Source organism: Callospermophilus lateralis, chromosome 18 (assembly GCF_048772815.1).
Source record: "Callospermophilus lateralis isolate mCalLat2 chromosome 18, mCalLat2.hap1, whole genome shotgun sequence".
Lineage (NCBI taxonomy): Eukaryota > Metazoa > Chordata > Mammalia > Rodentia > Sciuridae > Callospermophilus > Callospermophilus lateralis.
Window position 1 is genome coordinate 49878690 of NC_135322.1, and position 26565 is coordinate 49905254.

General features: G+C 49.1%; 3 protein-coding genes across 3 annotated transcripts in view; 1 reads left to right on the forward strand and 2 right to left on the reverse strand.

The window, feature by feature from the left end:
* Pskh1 (protein serine kinase H1) overlaps window positions 1-19670 on the forward strand; it is a 32955-nt gene extending 13285 nt beyond the window's left edge. The window contains exons 2-3 of the mRNA XM_076838847.2: window positions 571-1597; window positions 17223-19670. Coding sequence (XP_076694962.1) covers window positions 641-1597; window positions 17223-17540 — 1275 coding nt within the window. The 5' untranslated portion in view covers window positions 571-640 and the 3' untranslated portion in view covers window positions 17541-19670. The remainder of the gene's footprint in view (window positions 1-570; window positions 1598-17222) is intronic.
* A 229-nt stretch (window positions 19671-19899) lies between these two features.
* On the reverse strand, window positions 19900-21813 carry Ctrl (chymotrypsin like). The gene is made up of 7 exons (XM_076839140.1): window positions 21762-21813; window positions 21031-21134; window positions 20862-20941; window positions 20688-20769; window positions 20352-20532; window positions 20143-20276; window positions 19900-20061 (listed from the first exon to the last, which is right to left on the reverse strand). Exons 1-7 carry the CDS (start codon window positions 21811-21813, stop codon window positions 19900-19902), a joined length of 795 nt encoding a protein of 264 aa, XP_076695255.1.
* A 1974-nt stretch (window positions 21814-23787) lies between these two features.
* Window positions 23788-26273, reverse strand: Psmb10 (proteasome 20S subunit beta 10). Its single transcript, XM_076838768.1, has 8 exons — window positions 26089-26273; window positions 25800-25887; window positions 25612-25709; window positions 25386-25526; window positions 25012-25127; window positions 24837-24895; window positions 24080-24231; window positions 23788-23961 (listed from the first exon to the last, which is right to left on the reverse strand). Exons 1-8 carry the CDS (start codon window positions 26142-26144, stop codon window positions 23850-23852), a joined length of 822 nt encoding a protein of 273 aa, XP_076694883.1. The 5' UTR covers window positions 26145-26273; the 3' UTR covers window positions 23788-23849.
* Window positions 26274-26565: the final 292 nt, after the last annotated feature.

A 26565-nucleotide genomic window follows, 5' to 3' on the forward strand; every position in this document is an offset into this window, starting at 1 on the left:
ACGACCCAGTCTTTCATCTAGACTCTACACTGAACCTTCTACTCCAAGTGTTCAGGGGCCAAAACCATCTTCCCTTCCAGGGAAACATATTAGAGTCAGATTTTCTTTTCTATATTTAACCCAGAGATGCTTTACCACTGAGTCACATATCCATCCCTTTAAAAAAATGTTTTGTTTTTTTTAAAATTTTTTTAGTTGTGGACAGATATAACACCTGTATTTTATTTATTTATTTATTTAATATGGTGCTGAGGATCAAACCCAGTGCCTCACACGTGCTAGGCAAGTGCCCTACCACTGAGCCACAACCCCAATGCACATCTCCATCCTCTTTTTTAAATTTTGAGACAGGGTCTTGCTGAGTTGCTGTGGCTAGCCTTGAACTTGCAATACCTCTGCCTTAGTCCCCGGAGTTGCTGGGTTTATAGGTATGCACTACTGTGCCTGGCTTAGGTTTTTTTTTGGTCTTAATCAGACTACATGTATCAAGGGTTGGGGGCGGGAAGATGGCAGCATCCTTTCAGAGATGTCTCTGGTAATGCTGATTTGCCCTCTCTTCTGTCTGCGTAGGTGTAGACGGGGCACTGCCTGGAGAGCAGGTCCTGCCAGCCTCGCTGGAGAGGATGCCCCCGTGTCCGTGATGGGCTGTGGGACAAGCAAGGTTCTTCCTGAGCCGCCCAAGGATGTCCAGCTGGATCTGGTCAAGAAGGTGGAGCCCTTCAGTGGCACTAAGAGTGATGTATACAAGCATTTCATCACAGAGGTGGACAGTGTTGGCCCTCTCAAAGCTGGATTCCCAGCTGCTAATCAGTATGCAAACTCCTGTTCTGTTGCCCCCACTACTGGCCACACAGAGCCTCCCTCAGAACCACCACGCAGGGCCAGGGTGGCAAAGTACAGGGCCAAGTTTGACCCACGTGTTACAGCTAAGTACGACATCAAAGCCCTCATTGGCCGAGGTAGCTTTAGCCGAGTGGTACGTGTGGAGCACCGGGCAACCCGGCAACCATATGCCATCAAGATGATAGAGACCAAGTACCGAGAAGGGCGGGAGGTGTGTGAATCAGAGCTGCGTGTGCTGCGCCGGGTGCGCCATGCCAACATCATTCAGCTGGTGGAGGTGTTTGAGACGCAAGAGCGAGTGTACATGGTAATGGAGCTGGCCACTGGTGGTGAGCTGTTCGACCGCATCATTGCCAAGGGTTCCTTCACTGAGCGGGATGCTACGAGGGTGCTGCAGATGGTGCTGGATGGTGTTCGATACCTGCATGCCCTGGGCATCACACACCGAGACCTCAAGCCTGAGAATTTGCTCTACTACCATCCAGGCACTGATTCCAAGATCATCATCACTGACTTTGGCCTGGCCAGTGCCCGCAAGAAGGGCGATGACTGCCTGATGAAGACCACCTGTGGCACGCCTGAGTACATTGCTCCTGAGGTCCTTGTCCGCAAGCCATACACCAACTCTGTGGACATGTGGGCACTGGGTGTCATTGCCTACATCCTGCTCAGTGGTACCATGCCCTTTGAGGATGACAACCGCACCCGGCTATACCGGCAGATCCTCAGGGGCAAGTACAGTTATTTGGGGGAGGTGAGTCTGTCTTGCCCCTGTCCCAGGGATGTTGAGGAGGCCCTTGATGGGGGATATAACCTTCTCAGTCTAAGGACCCATGTTCAGGAGACGCATGCAAGTAATGTAAAAATAACAAGGTGAGATTAGCAGAATGTCTTGGTTTGGGTTCCCCAAAAGTGAGCCCAGAGGCAAGGACTTGGGAGCAGATAATTTATGTGGGAGGTGATTCCAGTCACCACAAGTAAAGGAATGGGGGAACTAAGGCAAGAAAGAGAGAAAACCAATAATGAGTACAGTAAGAAATGGGCTGCTGAAACTCAGTCCCATTAGGGACTTTGTAAATATCATGTAAACATGCTTTATAATTGTACTGCTGAGCCAGGTGCAGTAGTCCCAGTGATTGAGGAAGCTGAGACAGGAGAATCAAAAGTTCCAGGACAGCCTGGACAACTTAGCGAGACCTTGTTTTTAAAAGAAAAGGACTGGGGGCTAGGGTTGTGGCTCAGTGGTAGAGCACTTGCCTAGCATGTGTGAGGCACTAGGTTCAATTCTCAGCACCACATTAAAAAAATAAATAAATAAGCAAATAAAATAAAGGCATTGTGTCCATCTATAACTAATAAAAATATTTTTTAAAAAAAGAAAAGGACTGGGGATGTAGTTTATTGGTAAAGCACCCCTGAGTTCAATCCTGGTACCACAAAAATAAATGAATAAATTAATTTTAAAAAATAAATTTAAGGGGCTGTGGCTCAGTGGTAGAATGCTCGCCTAGCATGGGTGAGGCTGTGGGTTTGATCCGCAGCATCACATAAAAAATAAATAAATGAAGAAATTATGCCTAACTACAATTAAAACAAATAAATAAAAAATTAAAAAAATAAATTTAAAAAGGGCTGGGGATGTAGCTCAGTGGTACAGCACCTTTTTTTAGTTGTAGTTGGACACAATATCTTTATTTATTTATTTATTTTTATGTGGTGCTGAGGATCGAACCCAGCGCCTTACATGTGCTAGATGAGCGCTCTACCGCTGAGCCACAACCCCAGCCCTGTTTTTTGTTTTTAAATGCACTGATTTTGTACATTATTGGTTGAGCATTTCTTGGGAGCATTAAATATCTGGTGCTTCTGGATTGTCCTGAATGCCAACTAGTGCTGGCATTCAGAGAAGCAGAGAGATGCAGCCCCTGGCAGTGGGAAGCTGTGACAGTGCATGGCAGCTGCATGTGGAATCAGAAGTACCCATCAGAGTGGCCCAATCCTGCAGATATAAACCGATGGTCATGAGCTCCATGAGGCTCCAGGCAAGTTAGAAAGAACATGTCCCATCTTAGGGAACATTTGCTTCTCTTTGCAGTTTTGCCAGGAAATAAAGAGGGTCCCATGTATCCAAATCTTCTTATTCTTGAAAGATAAACTAGATAGTCCGAGTTTAAGATTTTGGAATCCAGCCAGGTGCGGTGGCAAGCCTGTAATCCAAGTGGCTTGGGAGGCTAAGACAGGAAGATCGTGAGTTCAGAGCCAGCCTCAGTGAAAACGAGGTGCTAAGCAACTCAGTGAAACCCTGTCTCTAAATAAAATACAAAATAGGACTGGGGACTGAGGTTGTAGCTCAGTGGTAGGGCGCTTGCCTCGCGTGTGTGAGGCACTGGATTCAATCCGCAGCACCATATAAAACAAATAAATAAAGATAGATTAAAAAAAAAAAGATTTGCAAATCCAGGTCACATATTAAATAGTATCTGTATGCCAGCAAATATTAACCTGTGACCCATATTCAACCAGCAGGCCATCAGTTTGTATTTTTGGATCCATTAATATTTCTCATTTCTGCAAAAATATCAGGTTTTAGCAGTGCTGGTTGCCAAAGAAAGGTATGGAGAAAGAGCTGGCGAATCCTTAGGAAGATGCTAACTGGGTAGATGACTAAGCTGACTGCAGGGAACTGTAAGCACCTTTTAGATAATGGTGTCCTTAGGGAACCCATAAGGAAAAGAATTGTGATGGCTTTGGTGAGCTGAGTTTTGTGCATCAACTGGACACTAAGGAAAGCCTTCCTCTTCATGCCAGCTATAGTGCAGACATAGTTCTAGAAGAGGGGTAGAGGCAGTAAGGCCAGTGGTAACTGTTTACACTACTACTGTGATCTATAGGCTCTGGAGTGAAGGAGTAAATTACTTGGTGCTTTCCACAGTGTGGTCAGGTTCTGGCCCACTGTCATTCTCAGATGTTAAGTAGATGGGCATGTTTTGCAGAAAATTTGACTCTCATATATCTACTGTGCTGGGCAGTAAATGAGACCATACTGGTATTGAGCAAGAGCTTAGGGTGTTGGAGAATTGTAGCCTACTACTCAGTTAAAATCCAGGAGTGACAGGGCATGTTGGCACATGCCTGTAATCCCAGTAGCTTGGGAGGCTGAGGCAGAATTGCAAGTTCAAAGCCAGCCTTAGCAACTTGGTGAAACTCTCAGCAACTTAGTGAGTCCCTGTCTTAAAATAAAAAGGGCTGGGGATGTGGCTCAGTGGTTAAGCACCCCTGGGTTCAATCCCTGCCTGGTACCAAACAAACAAACAAAAAAGCCATGAGTGCCTCACAATGTACTGTCTCACTTGGGAACCATTCCAGTATAATTAGATTTGGTTCCAGGCCCAGTTCAAACTTTGGTTCTTCAGGGCAGGTATTGGCTTGGGGTATTTATGGAGGGGACTGGGAAGAAGCTCAGGTGGTATCAGGGGCACAATTTGGGGATTATGCTTTAATGCACACAGTTGTCTCCTCTCAGTAGTGCTGATATCCTAATGTTTACTTGGTCCTCAAATAGGATTGGTCATCAGGTTGGCCCAATCCTGCAGGTATATACCGATGGTCAGAGTCTCTCCCAGTTTCCTGGGACAGAACTGTAGAAGTTTGGCAAGGTATCACCAGCAGGTACTTGAAGTTGGTTCTGCCTCTGTTTCTGAGGAAGACATTTGGCTGTGAAGTGAGTGACTGGAAGGGATGATTACAGTCATATCTATCCTCATCTCCATGTATAAAAGTGAAAAGAAACCAGGGCTCAGCCGAGGAGAGGTAGAGGCCAGAGCTTCTCACACTTTTTTTGATTTTGTTTTGTGGGGGTAGGAGGAGGTACTGGGGAAAGAACCCTTCAAACACTTCAGTGTCCATGCAAATCCCCTTAATTCTTGTTAAAAATGTAGGTTCTGATTCAGTAAGTCTGGGTGAGGCCTGAGAGTCTCCACTTCTGTCAAGCACCCTGCTGGTGTTGGTGCTGCTGGCTTATAGACCATGCTTTGAGGAGCAAGTGTTTGGGCAGATGCCATAGAATGGGCTGGGTTGTCAGGCATAGTGGCACATGTCTACAATCCCAGCTACTCAGGAGGCTGAGGCGGGAGGATTACAAGTTCAAGGCCAGTCTCAGCAATTTAGTGAGGCCCTTAGCAATTTAGCAAGACCCTGTCTCAAAAAAAAAAAAAAAATAATAAAAAGTGCTGGAAATGTGGCTTAGTGGTAGAATGCCCCTGAGTTTAATACCCAGTACCACAGAGAAAGAAAAGGGACTGGGTGGTCAGGAACAACTGTGGAACAAGTGGAACATGAACTTTGGAGGATGCACAAAAGTACAGGAGGGAGACAAGAGGAAACAGACTTGTGGGCAATGGCCTAAGAAGCAGGTTCATTTGGAGTCAGACAGAAGATACCGTAGGGGAACTCAGGAAGTTCAGCTGTCTGGGTAGGAGGCCCTAGAGAACCACCTGAGGTTGTAGTTGAAACTGAAATTTTAATATCCTTGAGTGCCTAAAGGTTGAGAGGCTGGTTGTATTCTAGAAGCTCTAGTCTCTTGGAACTCTGCATGGTGCCAGGCTGTTGAGGGGTCCAGCTGACAAAGGGGTACCAAGCTTAACTAGAGGAGGGAGGGAGGGAGGGAGAGAGGGAGGCAAAGATGGAATGTTTCCCAAGAGCTGCTGACAGAGGAAGATGGTTATGAAAAATCTGTAGGTTTTCCCAAGAATTCCTGATTCTGGCAATTATTGTTCAGGCATTTTATCTAATTGGAGCTTGCAAGTTATGCTAACTGGGTGTTGATTATCTGAGGGTGAAGGAATGACAAATGGGATAGTGAATGAACTCAGGCTTCCTGCTCTTGCTGGAGCCAAAAGAGTGGGTCCTAAGAGTCTGCTTCCTATTGTTCTGGAGTAATGGGGTATGACTCTGGAACTCCCAGTGTGAGGGTTGGGGAACTTCCCAGTCTTTGCTCTCACTACCCTTTACCGGAAGCTAAAAGCATCATTTTCTAGTGATAGAGTCAAATCCCTGGCAGGTCGTGGTAGCATTTGTCTGCCACCTGGAGCTTGGCTGACCCCATGAACAGATTCTACCACTCTCTGTGAAGAGCTCTGGCTTTGGAGAGATTTCTGTGGGTGTTTCCAGGGGGAGGTGGCCTCATCAGTAAATTGGGTTCTCAGCACTGGAAATCAATCTGTCTTTTTGTCCTACTGGTCACACACCTGGGAAAATTGCAAGAGGCATGAAGATCCATTCCCCATGGAGTTAGAGGTTGTCTGGGGAGAGGGAACTGGAATGGGAAACAGCCACAGGTCAAGCCTCATTGGCAGGCACATGCCAGTACAGTCTTGACATAGAGCCACTGGATCTGGATAGTCTGGAACATGGACAGTGAGACTCAGGTCAAGTGACTGGGCCCTATTCCCTCACTCCAGTCATCTGTCTTATACTATGTGGTAGGCATTTGCCCTCATAAAGTCCTTCTAAGTGAGTAGGGCCCTGCCAGAGAAACCTGTCTGGTTGTTGAAGGGAGGTTGCAAGCAAAGGACTTCCCACTCTGAGCTCAGCAAGGTGTAGAAGGTTGTATTTCCCCACTAAGGAATAGGTTCTGTAGAACTTGGTACCTTTGTAGGGCACTTTTCCTGTCTTCTGCCCCTTTATGTTGGTTTCTTCTGTACATAAACCTCTGTCTGATATGCTTATTCCTTGCATGCTCTGACTGTGCAGCTTCTGTCAGGCTCATGGACTTGAATAGAAGACTTCCTGCAGGAGGTAGGCTCAGACAAGGAGACATTGCTGACTGAGCTTCAGAGTAAGCTAGAGATTGTTTGGGGGTATTGGAACAGAAGTGGAAAAAGCTGGAAAAGCCTGGTGCTTCTTGTGGGAGCCCTATAATGCTGGGAGGAGTCCTGGTTCTTAACAATGAAGGAGAAACACAGAAGAAAGTGTGGAAGACAAGCAGGATGCAAGGAGTAGCTGGACATGGTAGTGCACACCTGTAATCCCAGCAACTTGAGAAGCTGAGGCAGGAGGATTGCAAGTTTGAAGCCAGCTTCAGGAACTTAGTAAGACCCTGTCTCAAAATAAAAAATTAAGAAGAGCTGAGGATCTAGCTCAGTAATGTTCCTGGGTGCAATCCCTAGTACCAAAAAGAAAGAAAGAAAGAAGAAGGAATATGGGGCAGAAGCATCAGCTTGTGAGGGTGGATTTGGAGAGGATTCCAGCATGCCATCTATAAGGGTCTCACCTTGACATACCTGATGGGGCACAATGGTGGTGAGGCCCTATGATCCTGACATTTCAGATACTCCAGCCCAAATCTGAGGTCCAAGTTGTACCCCACTTGCATACATCATAGGCCCAACATATTTGCTGCATTCACAACTCACAGTGAGTTTTTGATCACATTGTTCTATCTGCTCCCAGTGTCATCCTTAGAAATTTGATTAGCTCTAAAAGATCCAATTCAAAGTTTGCTTCCTTTAGGAATAATGCTGACCACTGCTGTTTGTGTTGTGCTTGCTGAGCACCAGCCATGGGACTGGATGTGCTGCAACCAACATTTCTAATCTTCACTACAGTCTCTCCAGATGCTATGATTCCCCCATTTTACAGCTGAGAAAACTGAGGCTAGTAAGGTTAAGTACCTTGCTGGTGGTCTTAAAGCTAGAGGATGGCAGGATTTGAATCCTAGTCAGCTTGGCTTCAGTGTTCTTGACCTTTGCCCCACTGTAGCCTGTTTTCCCTGAGACATCTGCCTTAGTATGTGCTAGGGTCTTGGCTTCAGTGCTTTCTCTGGTCTGTGAACATACCTCTCCTTCCTATGAGGCCCTTGGGGAATAGTATGTGTATCAGTAACATATGCTCTCCACTGTTCAGGGTTAGCACATGACAGGTACCTGTTTGACTATTTGCTGGGTTAAACTGGAACATTTATAAGTGATAACTGGTTATATATGTGGGAGGAGAGGGTTCTTTGTTCTGCCTTCTCTTAAGGAAAACACCAGTTGTTGAAAAGGTCCCAAATGTGATTGTTGGTAGGCAGATGGGGTTGCTCATCAGTAGGGAGTACTTTCTTCTGGGGACTGGTCTCTTGGACATATTAGAGATTCCAATGGCATTGTGCTTAGGGGAATGCTGGCCAGAGATGCCCGTGCCCACAGGCGGAAGGATTTGAAGGCCTCAGGACTCTGTGTGCCCTTCACTTATTAGTGTAAATTCAAGACTCTTAGAGAGTTGGGAATGCAGAAAGAGATCACTTTGAGAGCAGAAATCTGAGTTTTCATCCAATACCCAAAGGTGCTAGAGTGGAGAGGGCATATTGGATGTGAGGAAGACCTGTGTAGGGTTGGAAGCAGTCTGAAGACATACAGAGCCACCTTGAGAGGTGAGCTTCCTGTTGCAGGAGGCTCCAGAAGCTTGGAGGAGTAACACAGAAGATGAGTCACCACTTGTAGACTCATACTGGAAGACTGTTAGGGTCCTCTCACACAAAGCTGCTGTACTTCACTTGACATGAAATGTGACATCCTTGGCCTGATGTCATTGCTTTTGTCAAGCGTTCTATTTCTAGAGGCAGGATGCATGAAGAGGCTCTTGGAGGTTTGATGGCAGAGTGATGCCATCAGCAGCTCTGCTGTCTGTTGCTTTTAGCAGCCTGAATTGACACCCTCCTCTGCTTGGGCAGGCTCTGAGCTGTGGGTGAGCCCAGGTGACTACACCAGGAATAGGTGGGTTTGGGCACAACTTTTACAGAGTTTTGTTCAGGAGAGTGAGTGTTGCTGAGCAGGTGACAAGGTTGGTGGGAGAGGAAGCCCACTCTGCCACTATCTGGGGGATAAAGGGATGATGGGAGGTGGCCTTCCAGGGTGGGATCTCTGGGCTGCCGCCTGGCTATCCATTCCCTTAGAGTTGAAGGGTACTTGAGGGACAGTAAGTTGGGTTACCACCATTAGTTTTGATTGTCCTGCCCCGCAGTAGGATGAGTGCCTGAGGCCAGAGCTGATATTTACATTTCCCATCTCAGTTCTTTCCTGACCCCTCTGTTTACCTTACTCTTCCCTACTTTTTATTTCTTTTTAAGAGACAGGATATGTTGCCCCAACTCCTGGGCTCAAGTGATCTTCCTGTCTTAGCCTCCCAAATAGCTAGATTCCCTCCTCCCCCTCCTTCTCCTCCTCCTCCTCCTCCTCCTCCTTTTCTTTTTTTTTTTCTTTCTTTTTTTTTAATATTGGGGATTGAATCCAGGTGCACTTTACCACTTTTTTAAAAATATTTTTTAGTTGTCAGCGTACCTTTATTTATTTATATGTGATGCTGAGAATCGAACCCAGTGCCTCACACATGCTAGGCAAGTGCTCCACCATTGAGCTACAACCCCAAACCCAGCCCCCAGCTCTTTTTATTTTTTTAAGACAGGGTCTTGCTAAGTTGCCAGGGCTGTCCTTGAACTTGCAATCCTCCTGCCTCAGCCTCCTGACATCTGAGATTATAGGCATAGGCCATCACATCTAGCTTCCACTTCTTAAAATTGCTTTTTTTAAAAAAATATATTTATTTTGATGTGGTGCTGAGGATCAAACCCAGTACATCACACATGGGAGGCAAGTGCTCTACCACCGAGCTACAACCCTAGCCCTACTTCTTCTTCTTCTTCTTCTTCTTCTTTTTTTTAACAGTATTAGGAATTGAACTCAGGCAAACTCTTTTTTAAAAAATTTATATATGATAGCGGAATGCATTACAATTTTATTACACATATAGAGCACAATTTTTCATACCTTTGGTTGTTACAAAGTGTATATACAGGCAAACTTTTTTTATTTTTATTTTTTCATTTTGAGATGGTCTTGCTAAGTTGCCCAGAGTGGCCTCAAACTTGCAGTTATTCAGTCTCAGCCTTCGATGTAGCTGAGTTTACAGGTGTATGCCATCCCATTTGGCTTAAAATGACTCTTTAACACTGAGATGTTGAAGACAAAATGAGATGCAAAGGATGTAGCATATACTGGTGCTCTCTAGGTGACAGGAGTTAGCTGGAGTCTTATCCTCTAGGCATTCTTCTGTCTCTGCTGCCTTGGAGACACACTCCCCAAGAGAGCAGGACCTTCCCTGTGGTGGCAGAACCAGACACCATCCTCCCATGCTGCCACATTTAGCCCTTCCTACAGAAAGGCCTTGCTCTGACCATCTCTAGCAGCTCAACAGCCCAAGTCCGAGCCACTTTTGATCACGGCTGCTTTTCACTCCCAGCCCCCAAGGGGACATCATATTTGTGTGCCAGCTGTCCCCTTCCTCTTCTTCTTATTGTTTATCTCCACCTGGATAGCCCTGCCATCTCACAGGCTCTGTTATTTCCAAGCTCTTGAGTTCCTCTAGGAGCTGCCAGGCTGTTGTATTTCCCACATTCTGACCTCTTCAGATTTACTCATGGCCTCCTACACTTGTTTCCTCTGCCACCACTGAGATGAGAGGTAACTCTCTCCATCAGACAAAATGGTTAATAGTAACCTGGTCCAACCATCTCCACCAGCTTGCCTCTCCAGGCTCTCCTTCCTGTCAGTACTCCCGTCATACAAGGTCACCCCTTTTCATACCTGATGTGTCTCGGTTTGTCTGTTTCTCAGTATGTGTATTGTACCCATAACTGAGCTCCACTCCAGTGTATCATAACTGGCTTGGAACAGAAGGCTAAGTCACTTATCTCTTCACACATCCTGCTATCCTGTGTTAATCAGGTGCCAACCCTGAACTGAGTCCTGAGTGTGCAGACCTCTAGGGACAGAGACCACATATGGGTGAGATGCTGACAGCCACTAGGGTTACACACTGCCTCAGAAATTAGAATGGGAATAAGTTTAAAAACAACAAAAAAAAATGATGCTGGACATGGTAGCACAAGCTTGTAATCCCAGCAACTTAGGATGCTGAAGCAGGAGCATCTCAAGATCGAGGCCAACCTCAGCAACTTAATGAAACCCTGTCTCAAGATAAATAGGGCTGGGGATGTAGCTTAGTGGTAAAACACTCCCTGAATTTGATCCCCAGTACTGAATGAGTGAATGAATGAATGAATGAATAAGAATTAAAAAACCAAAGAGCCAGGTTGGGACTTGGAAACCTTTTGTCTTCAGCAGAAACCTTGAGTGGAGATCACCATTTAGCAGTCTCCTAGACCCAGAATCTTCTATGACATCATTAAAAGACATTGATAGGTTGCTGGCACAGCTGTTGATACCCTCCTGACTCCAAAGTGAGGAAAAAAGCAATCCTTCTCAACTTTTTTTTTTTGACACAGTACTGGATTTGAACCCAGGGGTACTCTATCACCCAGGGGTACTCTACCACTGAACTATTCCCCACCCCTTTTTATTTTATTTATTTTATTTCTTATTTTGAGATGGGGCATTGCAGCTTATCAAGGAAGGCTGGTCTCTAACTTGCGATCTTCCTGCCTTAGCCTCCTGAGTAACTAGGATGTGTTATCATGCCCAGCTTGATTCTTGAGTCATACCCTGTCTTCCTCCTGTCCCTCCCTTCACTCCATGAGCTCTGGGCATGAATAGATTGGGGTATAAGATTGCATTTTGTTATTTATCTCAAGTTTTAGAGCTCAGATTTACTTAACCTTTAAGTTGTCATGCCATTTCTCATTTTTGTGTTTTTACTTTGGGGTTTTTGTTTGTTTGTTTGTTTTGGTATGGGGATTAAACCCAAGGCCTTGTACATGCTAGGGAAGCATTCTACCTCTAAGCTATACCCATAGTCCTGCTTGCTTGGTTATTTATTTGTTTGTTTGTTTGTTTGTTTGTTTATATTACTTACCGTCCTGGGATTGAGCCCAGGGGAGCTCTGTGAGCTATAATTCCAGCCCTTTTAAATTTATTATTTTTTTAAATTTTGAGATAGAGTATCAAAAGGGAGGTATGTACCATTGTGTCTAGCTGCCCTGCCTCTTTTAAAAACTCCGTTATCTTCCTTCTATTTCTCCCCTTCAGATTCTCCACCCACATCCTTCTCTTTTTTGCTACCCTCCCCTTCTCTGGCACCTGCCTTAGCCCAGGGTGATAGATCTGCCTGGTCTGGAATTCCAGGCACCAGGACAATGGGTATGTTGACCAGAAGAGGGGATGTTGGCTTCAGTGCCACCCTGTCTAACCCTGTTGAAGGGGTTATTCACTGTTAAAGGGGTTAAACATTTCTTCTTATGGGCAGCTTCAGAGTGTGCTGTTCTTGTTACAACACTCAAGAGTTCTGCTCTCCTTAGTAAATCTGAAACTCTGTTTCCCAGAATTTCCTCTGTGCCCTTTTCACTGCTCTCATTTAGGCCCACGTAAGTACAGAAAGGAGGCCTTTGAGGGTGGCAATACAGGGTCTGAAAATATAAAAATACATCTTGAGACAAAGCTGAGGGAAGAACTGAGTCATGGTAGCAAAGCCTCGAGTCATTCCTCCCCTCCTTCTCCCAGCAGCTCTTTGGTGGGGCTGCCTTCTCTGCCTGAGAGCCTTTCCAGAATCATGGATTGGATAAAGAACCCATAAGGGTCAGGAGGTTAGCTGGAATGTCAGATGGTATGCTGTGTGCCTTGCATGCAGTCAAGAGAGGAAAAATGATGGGGGACTGTGTTCTTAGAACCTAGGACATTAGAAACTGGAAGAGACTTAGATTCATTGCATATAGTCCCTTCATGTTGAAACTGAGGAAGTTATGATTTCTCAAAGGTCACCCAGAGAAGATAGAAATAAAATACTGGTTGCTGATTTGCAGTTGTCATCGTCATCGTTGTCGTCTCCTCCTCCTCCTCCTCCTCCTCCTCCTCCTCCTCCTCCTCCTCCTCCTCCTCCTCCTCCTCCTCCTCCTCCTCTTCCTCCTCTTCCTCCTCTTCCATCATCATCATCAAACATAGGGCCTGGCTTGTGCTAGCCAAGTGCTCTGCCACTCAGCTACATATCCAGGCCACTCCCCCTCTTTTAATTTTTTAAATTTGAGACATGGTCTCACTAGATTGTTTATAGCCTTGCTAGATTGCTGAGACTGGCTTTGAACCCACCATCCTCCTGCCTTAGCCTCCCAAGTCATTGGGATTACAGGCATGTGCCATCATGCCAGGCTTCCTTGGGAAATGTTTTTGCTAGGCCCTTGTGACATCAGAACTAGAGCAAGTGGAAGGGATAGGGAGGAAAAAGGCAAGTCCTCTTAGATAGAGCAGAATTCCTGTCTGTCTTTCTGCTTTAGGACCTCTCTTCCAAAGAAAGAGTTGGGCTCCACAATTTTTTTTTTTTTTTTTTTTGTGGTACTGGGTATTGAACCCAGGGGCACATAGCTCCTGAGCCACATCCCCCAGCCTCTTTTTGTATTTTATTTTGATACAGGGTCTCACTGAGTTGCTTAGGGCCTCACTAAGTTGCTGAGGCTGGCCTTGACCTTGCGATCTTCCTGCCTCAGCCTCCCTAGCTGCTGGGATTAAAGGCATGCGCTACCCTGAGCTCCACTATTGAAGAGTGACTTTGACCTAGCAGAAGTGGGGGAAGGAGGTTAAGTTGGTGAGGAATTATTCATGGACAGTCCGTCCTCTTTTCTGCAATTGGTTCCTCAGGAGTAGATATCCCAATTGAAAGGGGCAAGCCTCCTTGGGGACTGGTCTCAGGAGAAAGGCAGTGGCTTAATAGAGTGGAGATGATGTCCCTCCCCCCACAGCCTCTCCACAGGTCTGAACCACTTACCCATACAACTCCAGAGACTTGTGGAGAGTGTAGACTGGCACCCCAGGTATTGAAGCTGTCTTCTGAATCCAAAGTAGACAGAGGCTGGAATGTTTGGAAGCAAAGCCAGCCAACTTTTTTGCTTTCTCTCTCTCTTTTTTTTTTTTTTTAAGAGAGAGAATTTTTTAATATTTATTTTTTAGTTCTCGGCGGACACAACATCTTTTGTTTGTATGTGGTGCTGAGAATCGAACCCTGGCCGCACGCATTCCAGGGAAGCGCGCTACTGCTTAAGCCACATCCCCAGCTCCTTTCTCTCTTTTTTTAATTAGTGGTATTGGAGATGGAACCCAGGGTACTCTTCCACTGAGCTACATCCCCAGCCCTTTTTATTTTGAGACAGGGTCTCACTAAGTTGTTTAGGCTGGCCTTGTGATCTTCCTGCCTTGGCCTTCCAAGTACCTGGAATTATAGGTGTGTGCCATTGTCCTGACTCCAACCAACCTCTTATCATTTCCTTCCAGGCCCAATGCTCCATGTGAGTCCAGAAACAGGTAGAAGCCTCTGAGAGGCTGACCAAGTGATACTTGTGGCTTGTCCCATCTATCAGGCACCTGACACCCACATTTATTATGTCCTGGTCTGGCCCCAAGTATATATATTAAGCTCAAAGTTCTGTCTTTCACCCAGAGTAAGCAGAGTTGTGGAAACTAAAGAACATAACTGTTTATTATTTTCCTTCTTCTCATGCCCAGAATGCTTCCTGATCAGTCAATCATAGGCTGAAGGACACCTAGGCTCCAGAGGCCTGAGCATGTTGGGGGAGCAGGTAGTTTGACTATGGGTATTGAATTCTTTCTTAGGAGGTATTGGATTGGACTTGAGGCAGAGCATGGCTGTGGGTGAGTGTGGAAGGCCTTATTTTTCCTCTCTGAGCCTTGTTTGAGGTCTCAACAAGGCTTCCAGGGACATTATTCTGGGGGTCAACCTAAGCCCCCACTTACGTCAGTGTCAGCAGGCAGGATGGGGACTACCTCCCTTTGTTCAGCCTGCTTGATTACGCTCTGCATGTTCTTGAGTGCATGAGGGGTAGTCTGGTGGTCATTGGTCAGGATGACTTGAATCATTGGCTTGGGGAACTTCCCCCTTCCCCCAGCACAGCCACTCCCAGCTCTTCAAAGATGAGGAGCACTGGGACCTGTCAGAAAGGGCTGGGCTGGCCTCAAACACAAATGAGTCCATCAGCATTCTGTGTACAGCTGCACGTACACAGTAATTGATGAGGCGAGAGTCTGGGGGAACAGGATAGGTGGATCAATTTGGCTCGCTTTGGCACTAACGGGCTGGCTGCCCGACTAGCAGCAGGGGTAGATGCCTGGGGTGAGCCTGTGCCACTCTGGATATGGAAATGCTTAAGCCCATGGGGCAGGTCTAGTGAGAGGCCCTTCTAAAACTGCACTGGACTGGTTCAAAGCCACAGGGTTCCATGGTTTGGTGGTCTGCAGATGGGAAATAGGGAAGCCTCTGGTCCATCCATGTTCAGGTTCTTGGCTTGTGAGTCCAGCTTTACCACTGTTCTATAGAGGAGTTGCCTTTCCATCCAGGTTGGACCACAGGACAGGGGCAGAGGCTGTGTCTAAGCCCTGTTTGGACTAGTCTAAGCTGCCAGCCCTATCCTGTGGCTGTTCCCTTAACAGGCCAGGCTAGGCTGCTATGTGTTCCCCAGCAAGTTATTTTCTTGGACACCATAAAAGGCTGGTAGGGCAATATGGGGCATTAAGCCCACTGCTTTCCATCTCTTAAGTGACAGGGGCTGCAGTGAGTGTCTGTGGTCTGTATTAGTTGGCCCATAGCAGTGGCTCCTTGTGTTCAGGTAGTAGTAACAATCAGTGGGACTTTCTTGAGCTGTAAGCCAAAAGCTTTTGTGGCAACCATCTGGTCCAGTCAGATAGTAAGGTATCTCTCTGGTCCTTCTATGGCTCTATGTCCTTGAGGCCATGACTTTTCTACCAGAATCACTGGAAAGCTGTCCTGATGGTGAGGACAGCCCTGTTAGGTGACTATTTGGCATTGTGATTTCCCTGTCACTTCCAGTTCAGCTCAAGAAAATTTGATATTTGCCTTCCAAAAGGCAGGTGAGGACAGCAGCTGCAAGCAGCTCAGCCCTTCCACAGAATTCCAGATGAATGGTGTCTTTTCCTTGCCCCTGTACAGCAGTGGGAAAGGGATAATAATAGTGCAAGAGGTCCAGGGGACCAGACTAGGGGTGGCAGTAGTCAATGGGTATGACTGTCTGCTAAATGGTCATGTTGTTACCCCAAAAGTGGGCTTCCACAGATTTCCCTGAGTTCCCTGGAGAGCATGTACAGGGCTTCTCCAAGATGAAGGGTGCCATGGGGTGGAACAGGCAGACTTTGGTGACAGGAAGGAAAGTTATGGTGCCTCTGGCATCCCAGCAGAGACTCTGCAGTAGGATCAGGAAAGGTCCTAAGGGCTTAGCCACCCATCCCTTGAGGAGCGTCAGAGCCCATGCCAGATGTGCTCCTAGGAGAGCAAGGACTCAGCCTACCCTCCAGAAGGGGCCCAGGACATATGGTCTCTGCCGACTGAACCCCATGGCTTGGAAGCAGCTTCAGCCGAGGGCACACATCAGTCAGTATGTAAGGGTGGTTAACTCACTAAGCCTGTACCTACTGTATGCCTCCTGTATGCACTGTGCCAAGCACTAGGGCTCAGCACCATCTAATGGGAATAATAAACTTTAATTCACAGTCTTCAAAATATAGCTAGAATAACAGCCATAAGCACTGAGGGCTCACAGAGTATCTGAGAACCTAAGGATATCATACTGAGAATCTAAGACTCAGCCAAATGAAGACAAGCCAGGCAGGTGGCCCTGAGGTTGACAGGTGCTTGGTATGTAGCCCTGAGATGAACAGGTGCTCAGTGTGTGGTGTGTGTAGCAAAGCAGTCTTTGTGAAGTTCCTCCCTTTGGACAGAACATAACATTAGGAGGCTGGTGCATAGGAGCCCTTCATGCCTCAGAAAAGTCACGCAAACTAAAGAGTACCCCTGGGTGTCTGACTCTAAGAGCTCCTGTCAGCTGACTGAGAAATCTAGATGCTTTGATTTTCCTTTTTTACCCCAAGGTTAAAGGAATGCTTTGGCATTTGAAAGGAGGTGGGACCCAGGTACTTAAAGGTACCAGGAAGCTCTCCTTTAAATGATCTGTTTTGACCATCCAGGTTGGAACTTAAGTCTTGTCTAAAGATGTGGTAGAAATGTTTGGGTTGTTCTGTCTGAAGTTTTCCCTGATTATGGTGGTCCTGGGGTAGGTTGAGGGTCTTGTCAGGAGTCACCTCCCTGAGCCAGGCTTTGGGTTCATAGCACTTAGAAATGTTCTCTGGGAAAAAGAATGGGTCCTTTTCCTCTGTCAAGACTCCTCATGATCCAGAGGTCAGCTCCACTCAGAAGCCTAGGTCAGTGTTGGGTGGGTAGGAGAGGCCCAGAATACTACTTGGGAGGATGAAGCATTGCCTCTCCCTAGGAAGTACAAGGCCTCTGGGCAGGTCCCAGTGTTGTGGTGGCAGCATCATCCAGATGGGAGGGCAGTGTTGGGTACTCTAATTCTAATGCTTATCCTTGGCTTCTAGCCCTGGCCCAGTGTATCCAATCTGGCCAAGGACTTCATTGACCGCCTGCTGACAGTGGACCCTGGAGCCCGTATGACTGCACTACAGGCCCTGAGGCACCCATGGGTGGTGAGCATGGCAGCCTCTTCATCCATGAAGAATCTGCACCGCTCTATCTCCCAGAACCTCCTCAAGCGTGCCTCCTCACGCTGCCAGAGCACCAAGTCGGCCCAGTCCACACGTTCCAGCCGCTCCACACGTTCCAACAAGTCACGTCGAGTGCGGGAGCGGGAGCTGCGAGAGCTCAACCTCCGCTATCAGCAACAATACAATGGCTGAGCCACCAGCTGTGGCACAGATATGACATGGTCCCAGACTGGCTGGGCTCGGCTGTGCCCTCTGGGCCTGACATCCTCTGTGAAGATAGGCCTCATGGTTAGTGGTACATAGAGAATGTCTGGCCCTGGCCCTTTCTGTGTGCCTTTAGCAGCCCCTGACCTTATCATGGGCCTGGGCCTGGTGTGATGGAGTTGAGGTAGCCCAGGAGGGTCATGACTCCCCAGAAATGGGAGCCTGGCCTGGCACTGATACCCCTTTTGGTGGGTAGCTGCTTTGTGAGTTGGGGAAAGGGATAGGACCTGGCCTTCACTGTCTTCCTTATCCTTTGGATCTTTCCCAACTGAAGGGTCCTGCAGTCCTGGGAGTGAAGGGTGTCCTATGGTCCAGGACCCTTTGGAGTAGTTACTTTGGGCACCCCCTGTTTTGCCACAGAACCTTCCTTCCTAGCTCCCCACATTCCATGCCATTCTGATCCTTCAGATTATGCTCCAATGGCTCGGGAGGTTGAAGCAGAAGGATCATGAGTTCAGAGCCAGCCTTAGCAACTTAACAAGGCCCTAAGCGACTCAGTGAGAACCTGTCTCAAAATATAAAAAAAGGTTGGAGATATGGCTCAGTGGTTGAGTGCCCTGGGTTCAATCCCCAGTACCAAAAAAAAAAAAAAAAAAAAAAATATGCTCCAGTGGGAGGCCTGGCTTTGGCCTTAGCTAGACTGTAAATCTCCTTGATTGGACCCAAGCAGCCTCTACCTCCCAGCCAAGATCTTCCTTTATGGTGCCACCAGGGACCCCTTCTAACCCAAGTCTTCCAGGACCTCTTGTGGTAGGGCCATGGAATGGACCTTAGCCATTGCTGATGGCCAGCTTAAGTGGGGTCCTCCCCAATATACTCAGTGCCTTTTTTGCAACACTCACTATTGCCTCCCTCTCCCCCTTAGATGTCTATTTCATTCCCCAGGTGCCTCCTTCCCAACTGTTGGGGTTTAAAGGGAGCCCCACTGCTGCTACCCAGGGGATGGGGGCACCTGGGGCAAGGCAGATGGTTCTCCCTTAGGTTCCCATGGCCATCTCTAATTTCATCCTTTGGTATTATCTATTGCCTCTTCCCTTCAGGTGTCACTGTACCCTCCTCTGCAGCTTCATGAAGGCGCCATCTGGTGTCTAGTCTGGGTATGGGCAGCCTCTGGGTGATGAATGCACACCCATCTTGCATAGATAACCAAGTCCTCTAAGTCCTCTAAGAAGAAGTGGAAAGGAAGGAACTGCTACATTGAGAGAGGGTCGTGGGCTGCTCAACTCCCCTTCTGCTCAGCTTCTCCCTGGAACTTAGCCATACTGTGTGACCTTCTTCTGAACCCTGGGTGCCTAGGGTAATGACTGATCTTGCTGTGAGAGCTGGCCTTGCCCCACCCACCCTGTGTCAGCTTCCTTTTACAGCATTAACCTTCCAGCCTGGGGCCCCGCTGAGTCTCAGGCTGGAGGGAACCCTTGTGGGAAGTGGGTGGGGTTGGCGGGGCTTCTTTTTTAGAGGCCTGAGCCAGAACTGTCCCCATGGCTGTCATGATGTCTACACCAACACAAACCAGGCTGGAACCCAAACCCTCTTCCTCCACAGCTGCTTTCAGTGGGCAGAAAGGGCCAGGGGCCAGCTTTGGCCTTAGCTAGAGCCCCTGCCAGCAGGGAACATTTGACCCCTAGTCAGCTCCTCCCTTTGGGCAGCCTTGGACCAGGCCCTCCTCTCTCTGCATGTGCTGTTTCCAGAGGAAAACCAAAGAGACCACTCTGTGCCAAGTCAACTGTGCCTTACACACCCCTGTCTTCTGTTCTGACTGCCCTCTGGGCAGAAGGCAGTGGAAAGCCCAAGCCCCAGGGCTTCCCAAATTCTCCCAGTTCCATAAGTGTTTCTGGGGGCCTGAAGCCCTGAGGATTTTTTTCCCCCTCTTGCCCAGGGTAGGCCTGAGGGTAGGATAGATGGAGTTTGGAGTTTTGAACCTTTGATAGGCCTTTATACTATGGACCGTGGATGGAGAATGTGCAGTTATTTATTTTGTGTACTCAGTTTGTAAATGTATCCTCTGTATTCAATAAACAGGCTGCCCTCCCCAAGGAAGGCTGCCCATTCATTCTAAAATCCCTGACTGTGTACTGTGGAACCAAGGGGTTGCCCCAGAGGAGGAGGGATGAGGGCCCCAGCCTGGGCTGGATACTGTAGAAAGATCTTTACTCCAGACCTTTCTGTGTCAGAAAGGTGGGGATAAAACTAAAAAGCCTCTCCTTTTCCCTGTGCCAGGAGGACAGACAAGAGGACAGAGACTAGAGTCTTTTATTGGATTGAAATGGGGAGGGAGCCTGTGGTAGGCTCAGTTGTAGGCTATGACCTGATTGATCCAAGTGTTGAACTTGCTAACTCGAGTGTACATGGCAGGTGCTTGCACATCACAATTACTGGTGCCCCAGGAGACAACACCAATAAGCACCCATGTGTTCCCCTTCTGGCAGACAAGAGGGCCTCCAGAGTCACCCTGAGAGGGAAGAGAAGTCAGTATGACAGGTTGGGGAGGTATGCTGTGGAACAATGCAGAGGACAGAGTGCTTGGGCTCACCTGGCATGAAGAGGCACCTGAGGCACCTGCACAGATCATGGAGTCAGTGATACTTGAGCCCCAGTACTGCCGGCATTGATTCACGGTGACTAGAGGTAGAACCACCTGCTGCAGACGTGCTGGTGTCACATTGCCTGTGGGCCAGGAAGGGATGGTCAGGCTGGTCCAAGATACCTCCCTCTCCTCCTGTTCAGGGCCCAGGTTCCTACCCACGCCACTGAGGCGTCCCCAGCCAGTGGTGACACATGTGAGGCCTTGAGGCAGTGCCTCATTTGAGGAAGCCAGGCAGACTGGTGAGATGTAGGTTGTGTATCGTGCTGGTGAGGCGAGCTTCAAGAGCGTCAGATCATTGTTCAGAGTGGTGGGGTTCCAGCTTGGGTGTGTAATAGCCTGTGGAGTAAGAAGGGGCCCTGTAGGGCTGGGATGGGCACAGGTACCCATCGATGGTGCTAAGATGGATAGGCCAGGACATGCCTGAATTCTTTGCCCAGAGGAACCCACCTGTGACTCATTCTTCCTTCCCATACATGCAGCCAGGCACTTACCTTTGAGATGGATAGTACCTGCACAGGCTCAGTGCTAGATGATCGGTCGTACTCACCCAGGACAGCAAAGTGGCGCCCAGGACTGCAGTAAGAGATTGGTTGGGCATACCCTGGGAGGGCAGAGCAAGAGAGGGGCAGCCAAGTGGGCAGAGCAGGTGGGGTACAAGTACTCACCTGACATTGCAGTGGGCAGCAGTGACCACCCAGTACTGGTTGATGAGAGAGCCACCACAGAAGTGGAAGCCATTGCTGTCCTGGAGTCAGGGGTTAGAGTTGGAGATGAACTCAGATTATGTAGGCATGAAGCACTCAGGCCCCTACCCAACCCTCAGGGTGTGTATACCTGCAGGGAAACCTGCCAGGGCCAGGAGCCTGGCAGAGCATTCTCCCCGTTGACAATCCTCTGGCTGAAGCTCAGTGATGGTTTAATGGCAGGAACTCCGCAGCCTGACCATCCAGTTGGTGAGAATCAACACCCCAGCCCACTTCTCCCCACCTGCTTCCCCTGGATGTCCCCAGGCTGTGTGCCCCAGAGAGATCCAAATCAAAAGGAATTGTCACTAGCCCTTCTTCCCCCATCAGCATTTTCTGGGCCTCCAAAGCTATTGTGGTTTACCCTCCATCCAATCAATCTCTATTCTCCCACATTTCTTCAACTTAGTCCCTCCTGTTCTCCAACTCACCCCTATCCTGCAGCCCAGGCTCTTTTTCTCCCTGACCTCTGGTGTAGTCTTCTTCCTGGCCCTCTACCCATCCAGGCCTAAACAGTTCATACCCCTCATGCAACCTGTGGACTCTTCCTAAACTACACACCCAACTTTCACAGCTCAGCTTCCTAAGCCCTCCTAGGCTTGACTCAAGCTCTTGTCCCATTTGTGAGATCAGCTCCATCCCATTCTTTCCCACTTCTGACCCTGCAGGCCCCTTCCCGCTCCTTTGCCCTGGTCCATTCTTTTTCCTTTGCATACCTGTTCATCTACTTCCCTTCTATCCAGCCTGGTTCTTGGACTGGTGCTGGGAATCTGGGTTGCCCCAAACTGGGCAACCAGTCAAGTCTGCTCCTGGCCCACTTACCCCAGGAGAAGCCAAAGAGGATCAAGCTGAGGGTCAGCCTGAGCAGTCGCATCATGGTAGGTGTGAGGTTGAGAACTGGACCCGGCTTTATTTATGGGTATCTTTGTCCTTGGGCCAAAGTTCTAGGCCTGAGACCAGGCCAGCTGTGCAGGCTCAGTTCACTCCCATGCTCTATTTAGGCCAAGGTCCCCTGACCCAGGCCTGGACTTATCAGAGAGACCCCCAGGTGTGAGGTTCTCACCTCCACCTCCCAAAGCCTGGCCTCTGATTGGCTGCCTGAAGCACCAGAAGCATTGGGCACGGATACAAGGACATACGGTGAAACCAGATCTATAGTGTCAACCTGGTGGCCAGGACCAGGGAAGCCTCCCATAGCTATCAGGAGCACTAGGCTTTCAGAGAAGGCTGCTCAGAATCCAGGAGTGTTCTGAGTGGAGGAGGGAATGGTCAGCTGTGGCCAGCTTTCCTGGGGAAGATTAAGGAAGGAGGTTCTGGGGGTTGCTAGTCCTAAAAGACATCCTCTCAGGGATTCCTCATCCATTTGGAACAGGAATCAGATGATGACTCTCCCACCAGCATGAGATGGAGTGGGACACAAACCCTCATGTGTATGACTCTGAACTCCATATTCTTGTTAAATATAAGCTGAATCCTTGGTGACTAGCAAACCCTGGACTGACGTTGTAGCTAGAAGGGTGATAGCAAACAAATCTCTGACACTTCCAGGCACTGGGGCTGTCATGGGAAAACCCTGGTGTCTACATCCCATTTGTTACTGGGTTCCAGGCTAAGTGTGAACTCATGGAGAGGACTCCCCTGTGTGGAGTTGCAACAGGTTAAGTTGGCTGGTTTCCTTCTAGGGATGTGAGGGTTTTGACTGACTCATTTTGACCTCAGACCAAAAATGAGGAAATGGGTGGAAGAGGGATGGATGGATAAGAAGATACAGACAGAAAATACAACAAAATATGAATTATTAAATCTGTGGTAGGTATATGGGTATTCAGTGAAAATTGAAACTTCTTCAATTTTCATGACCCATTTCATAATAAAGTTGGGGGAGGGGAGCATAATCAGAGGCCCATGGGTGTCTGGCATGGAGTAGAACCTTCCTAGAGGTGAGAAGACTCTTTAACAGTTCTGAAACCCCAGTGGAGCCCAGCTACTTTGAGGGCAGGATGTTCCTACTAGCACCCAGCAACTGGGCCTGACATTCAATAGGTACTTAACAAAAGGTTTCCTGGATAAATGTGTCATCTCTTGCCACATGAGTCCTATGATCCCTGTCAGCCTAGAACACTTGGAGTTGATCTCTCTATATACAGCCCAGCATGTGCAGATGAAGCCCAGCTTTGTGTTAGTGGCTCAGGTGTGCTTGGTCATTTAAGGGGTGTCTCAAGTGCAAGGCTAAGGAACACTTGATGAGAGCTTGCCCCTGGAGGGAGTTGATCCTATATCAGCACTTATAGCCCTCATTGGGCCCAGGGTGGATCTGACTAAGACATGTGGGCTTTGTCCTGTTTCACTGATGAGCCAGGGAAAGGCTCTGGGTAGTGTTGTGTGGGTTTTACAACGTTCCCCAGGGGCACCAGGCACAGTGGTGTACATCTATAATCCCAGTGACTCAGGAGGCTGATGGAAGAAAATCACAAGTTCGAGGCCAGCTTAGTGAGACCCTGTCTCTAAATAAGAAAGGGCTGGGGATGAAGCTCAGTGGTACAGCGTTCCTAGGTTCAATCCCCAGTAGAAGAGAGGGCAAAATCAAGGCAGGAGTGGTGGCGGGAGCATCTGTGGTGCGGACTAAGAAGGAAAATTAGAAGGAAGAAAGGATGGAAGCTTTCTCCTCAAGGCTGCAATGTTGGCCAGGGCTGGGGTTCTGGAGAAATAGATGCCTGAGGTGATGGGTGATAAGGCCAGGCACTGGAGCTGTGGGAGGTAGTGGCTCCTAAAGGGGTATCTTAGCCAGATCCCTGCTGGCTTCCTGTCCTGCTCTACCCAAGAAGACACAGCCATCTGTTTAGTCTGTATAGATGTTTTTATTTTCTGGGTTTATTCCCCCTTGTTCTTAGCTGTAAACCCCAGACAACTTCACTCCACCTCCATGGCCTGCACAGTTTCTTCTAGGAGCTCCAAGTTCAATGGCTTCACTGTCTGGGTCAGAATGGCTGTGGTTCCAGGTGCAAAGTGGTAGCCATCAGGCCTGGGAGGGAGGAGGTAAAGCCTCTGAGCATGTGACTTGTCTTCTTCGTGCAGCCCCCTTTTTCCATACCCTGCTACTGCCCAATCCTCCCCTGGGGCCCCACCTTCCCTGCTCCTACCTCTTTATAGGCTCTGTGGGCGAGCTCAGTGTCCGCAGCAGCTTGGCACCTGATGCGGTGATCACACATGCATCCACGCTGCCCCCAGAGCCCAAGTCACCCAGGATCCCTGCGGTAATAGCTTTCACCAGCAGCCCCTGTGCAGCCTCCAGCTATGGTGATATGTTTGTGAGGCCCAGTGGACCCTCTGGTGTTACTTCAGGTTCCAGCCCAGGGACTTTGTTAGATTTGAAGTCCAGACCAGATCATTTGTGCACACCCAACCTCCCCTCTCTTTCTTTACCCCAAACTCCTATTCTCTGGCCTCTGCCTCCCTCTCTCCAAGACCCATGAACCCTCCACCCACTGTCCTCCTCTGCACAAACTTCTGAATTGCCTGCACTTTTAGCCCTTTTCCAGGCTGTCCACCCACCCAATGTTCACCCCCAGTCCTATGACTCACAGTATTTCCCTCTGGGCCTTAGCCGCCTCTGAAGTGACAGTTACCCACTTCCATCCCACTCAAGTCCAGACTTCAGACCTCAAACAGGACCCTACCAGGTTTTCCTCTTCCCTTGGCTCCTAAAGATTCTCCCAGCAGTCCAAACTTTGGTACTGTCAGGATCACACTTCTCCACCTTCACTCGGTCTCTCCTCAGTCCTTGCCTCCTCTGAGAAATCCTTTCCCGACTTCTATACTGGGCCAGGTTCCCTCTGTGTCGGTCCCTGGGTGTACTTCCCACTAGGGACCACGTAGGGGAGTACAGAGATCGCTCACCGTCATGTTTGGCTGGAACCGGTCCTCCAGCACCGCCAGGGCCGCGTCCTGCCCGGAGCCTGGAGGTGGAAGGGGCATCTGAGTGAGATCTGCTGTGGTCACCCCATCCAGGGACAAATGTGAGGCCAAGCTCGCAGAGGTGGGAGATTCGTGAGGAAGGGGCAGAAGCACTCACCCAGAGCCGTAAAGGGCAGTCGGCTGTAGGAACCGTGGGGGTGCACGCCATAGAGTTGTGGTCCAGTCAAGTCTACTCCGCCCACGATCAGCGATGCGCCCACGTGTCCCCGGTACCTGTTCGCGGATAGGTCTGATCAGCCAGCCGCAAACGGGCTCCAGGGCCCACCCCTATTGACACCGCCCATGAATCTGACCCCGCCCCCCCTGAGGCCTGTGTGGCCTGGCATTCCGCGGCCGACAGCGCCCCTTGTGGCCCAGATTCTGGAGGGCCAGTTTCTTCCGGCCTTCCTGCACTTCTCAGCCCCACCCTTTCTCCCTTCCCTCCTTCGGTCAGCCAGTTCTTCCCGCAACCTCCTCGTCCCGCCCCCGCACCGGAATAGCGTCTGGCGTAGGAGGCGAGTGACCGTGGCCACGCGAGGCTCGCGTCCAGTGGACATTGCGTGTAGTTCCATGTTGGATGCAGCCATCCGTGTAGTCATTTCGGCGTCTGCGGCTACTCCAGCCCCACAGCAGCTGAGGGCAAAGGAAGGGGAGGATCAGTGTGGAAGAGCGAAGAGCTGTTTTCTTGCATGCGGGAACTGGGCTGAGGGAGTCTCACTAGATTTTGGGGGCAATGAAGTGGATCTTCTCGCAATTCTTGTCTGCCACGACTGAATCATTAGTGGCCCTTGTATCCGCGCCCAGGATGACCCCGTCCTGCGGGGAAGAACGTCGTGCCTCAGTGCCCACCAGTTCTCTATCCCGGTTGTCCCTCAACCCACCCCTTAGACACACTCCTGTGCTCACTTGGAATACAAGGCCTGCGATGGTGGTGCCGGTCTTGCGTGCATGAGGGACCCGAAGCCCGGGAAGGACACGTTCCAAGGATGCGTTTCTGGAAATAGAGGGGAGTGGCCTGGGTTTGGGTTCCAGTCCCAATGCCCCAACCCATCTTCCTGCCCGTGCTGGTCTTGCGCATCTCCCAGGGTAAACCAGGACCTAATCTCCCAACTCATGCTCCCCAACCCCCACCTCCTCCGTGAAAAATGGCTCACAAGGAAGCACAGGCCTCTTGGGACTAAGTCTCCCTATTCACCTCTGGCAGTTCTCGAAGGAGAAGCCCCCTCGGGGCTCCTGCGTGGTCTTCAGCATCTCGGAGCAGGCAGAGAGAATTGGGATCAGGAGTTGATGGATCGGTTAGATGAGTGAGGCCAAGGAGAGTAGAAAGGCCTCAGCCTCTGCTGCTGGGGAGCTCCACGGCTGAAGCTGACACTTCCCGCTTTCGCTTTTGCCTCTACCCTCCTAAAGAAGCCGTTGGCCTCTTTCTGCATATTTTCTTTCACTTTCACCTTCACTTCTGGTCCTAGGTAGCTTGGGAAGGATAGGGCGACCCTTCCCAGTCCTTTGATGCTGCTCCTTGGATCCTCTATTCCAACAGAGGGCAGCCTTCCCCGTTGGTCATTGTTCAACTCCTCCACCCTCTTCCAATCTGATACCCCTAGCAATCTTACTCTAACTCTACACTAGCCTCAGGTGCCAGTGCCCTAAAGCTGTCAAAGCCAAGGCCAGGTCT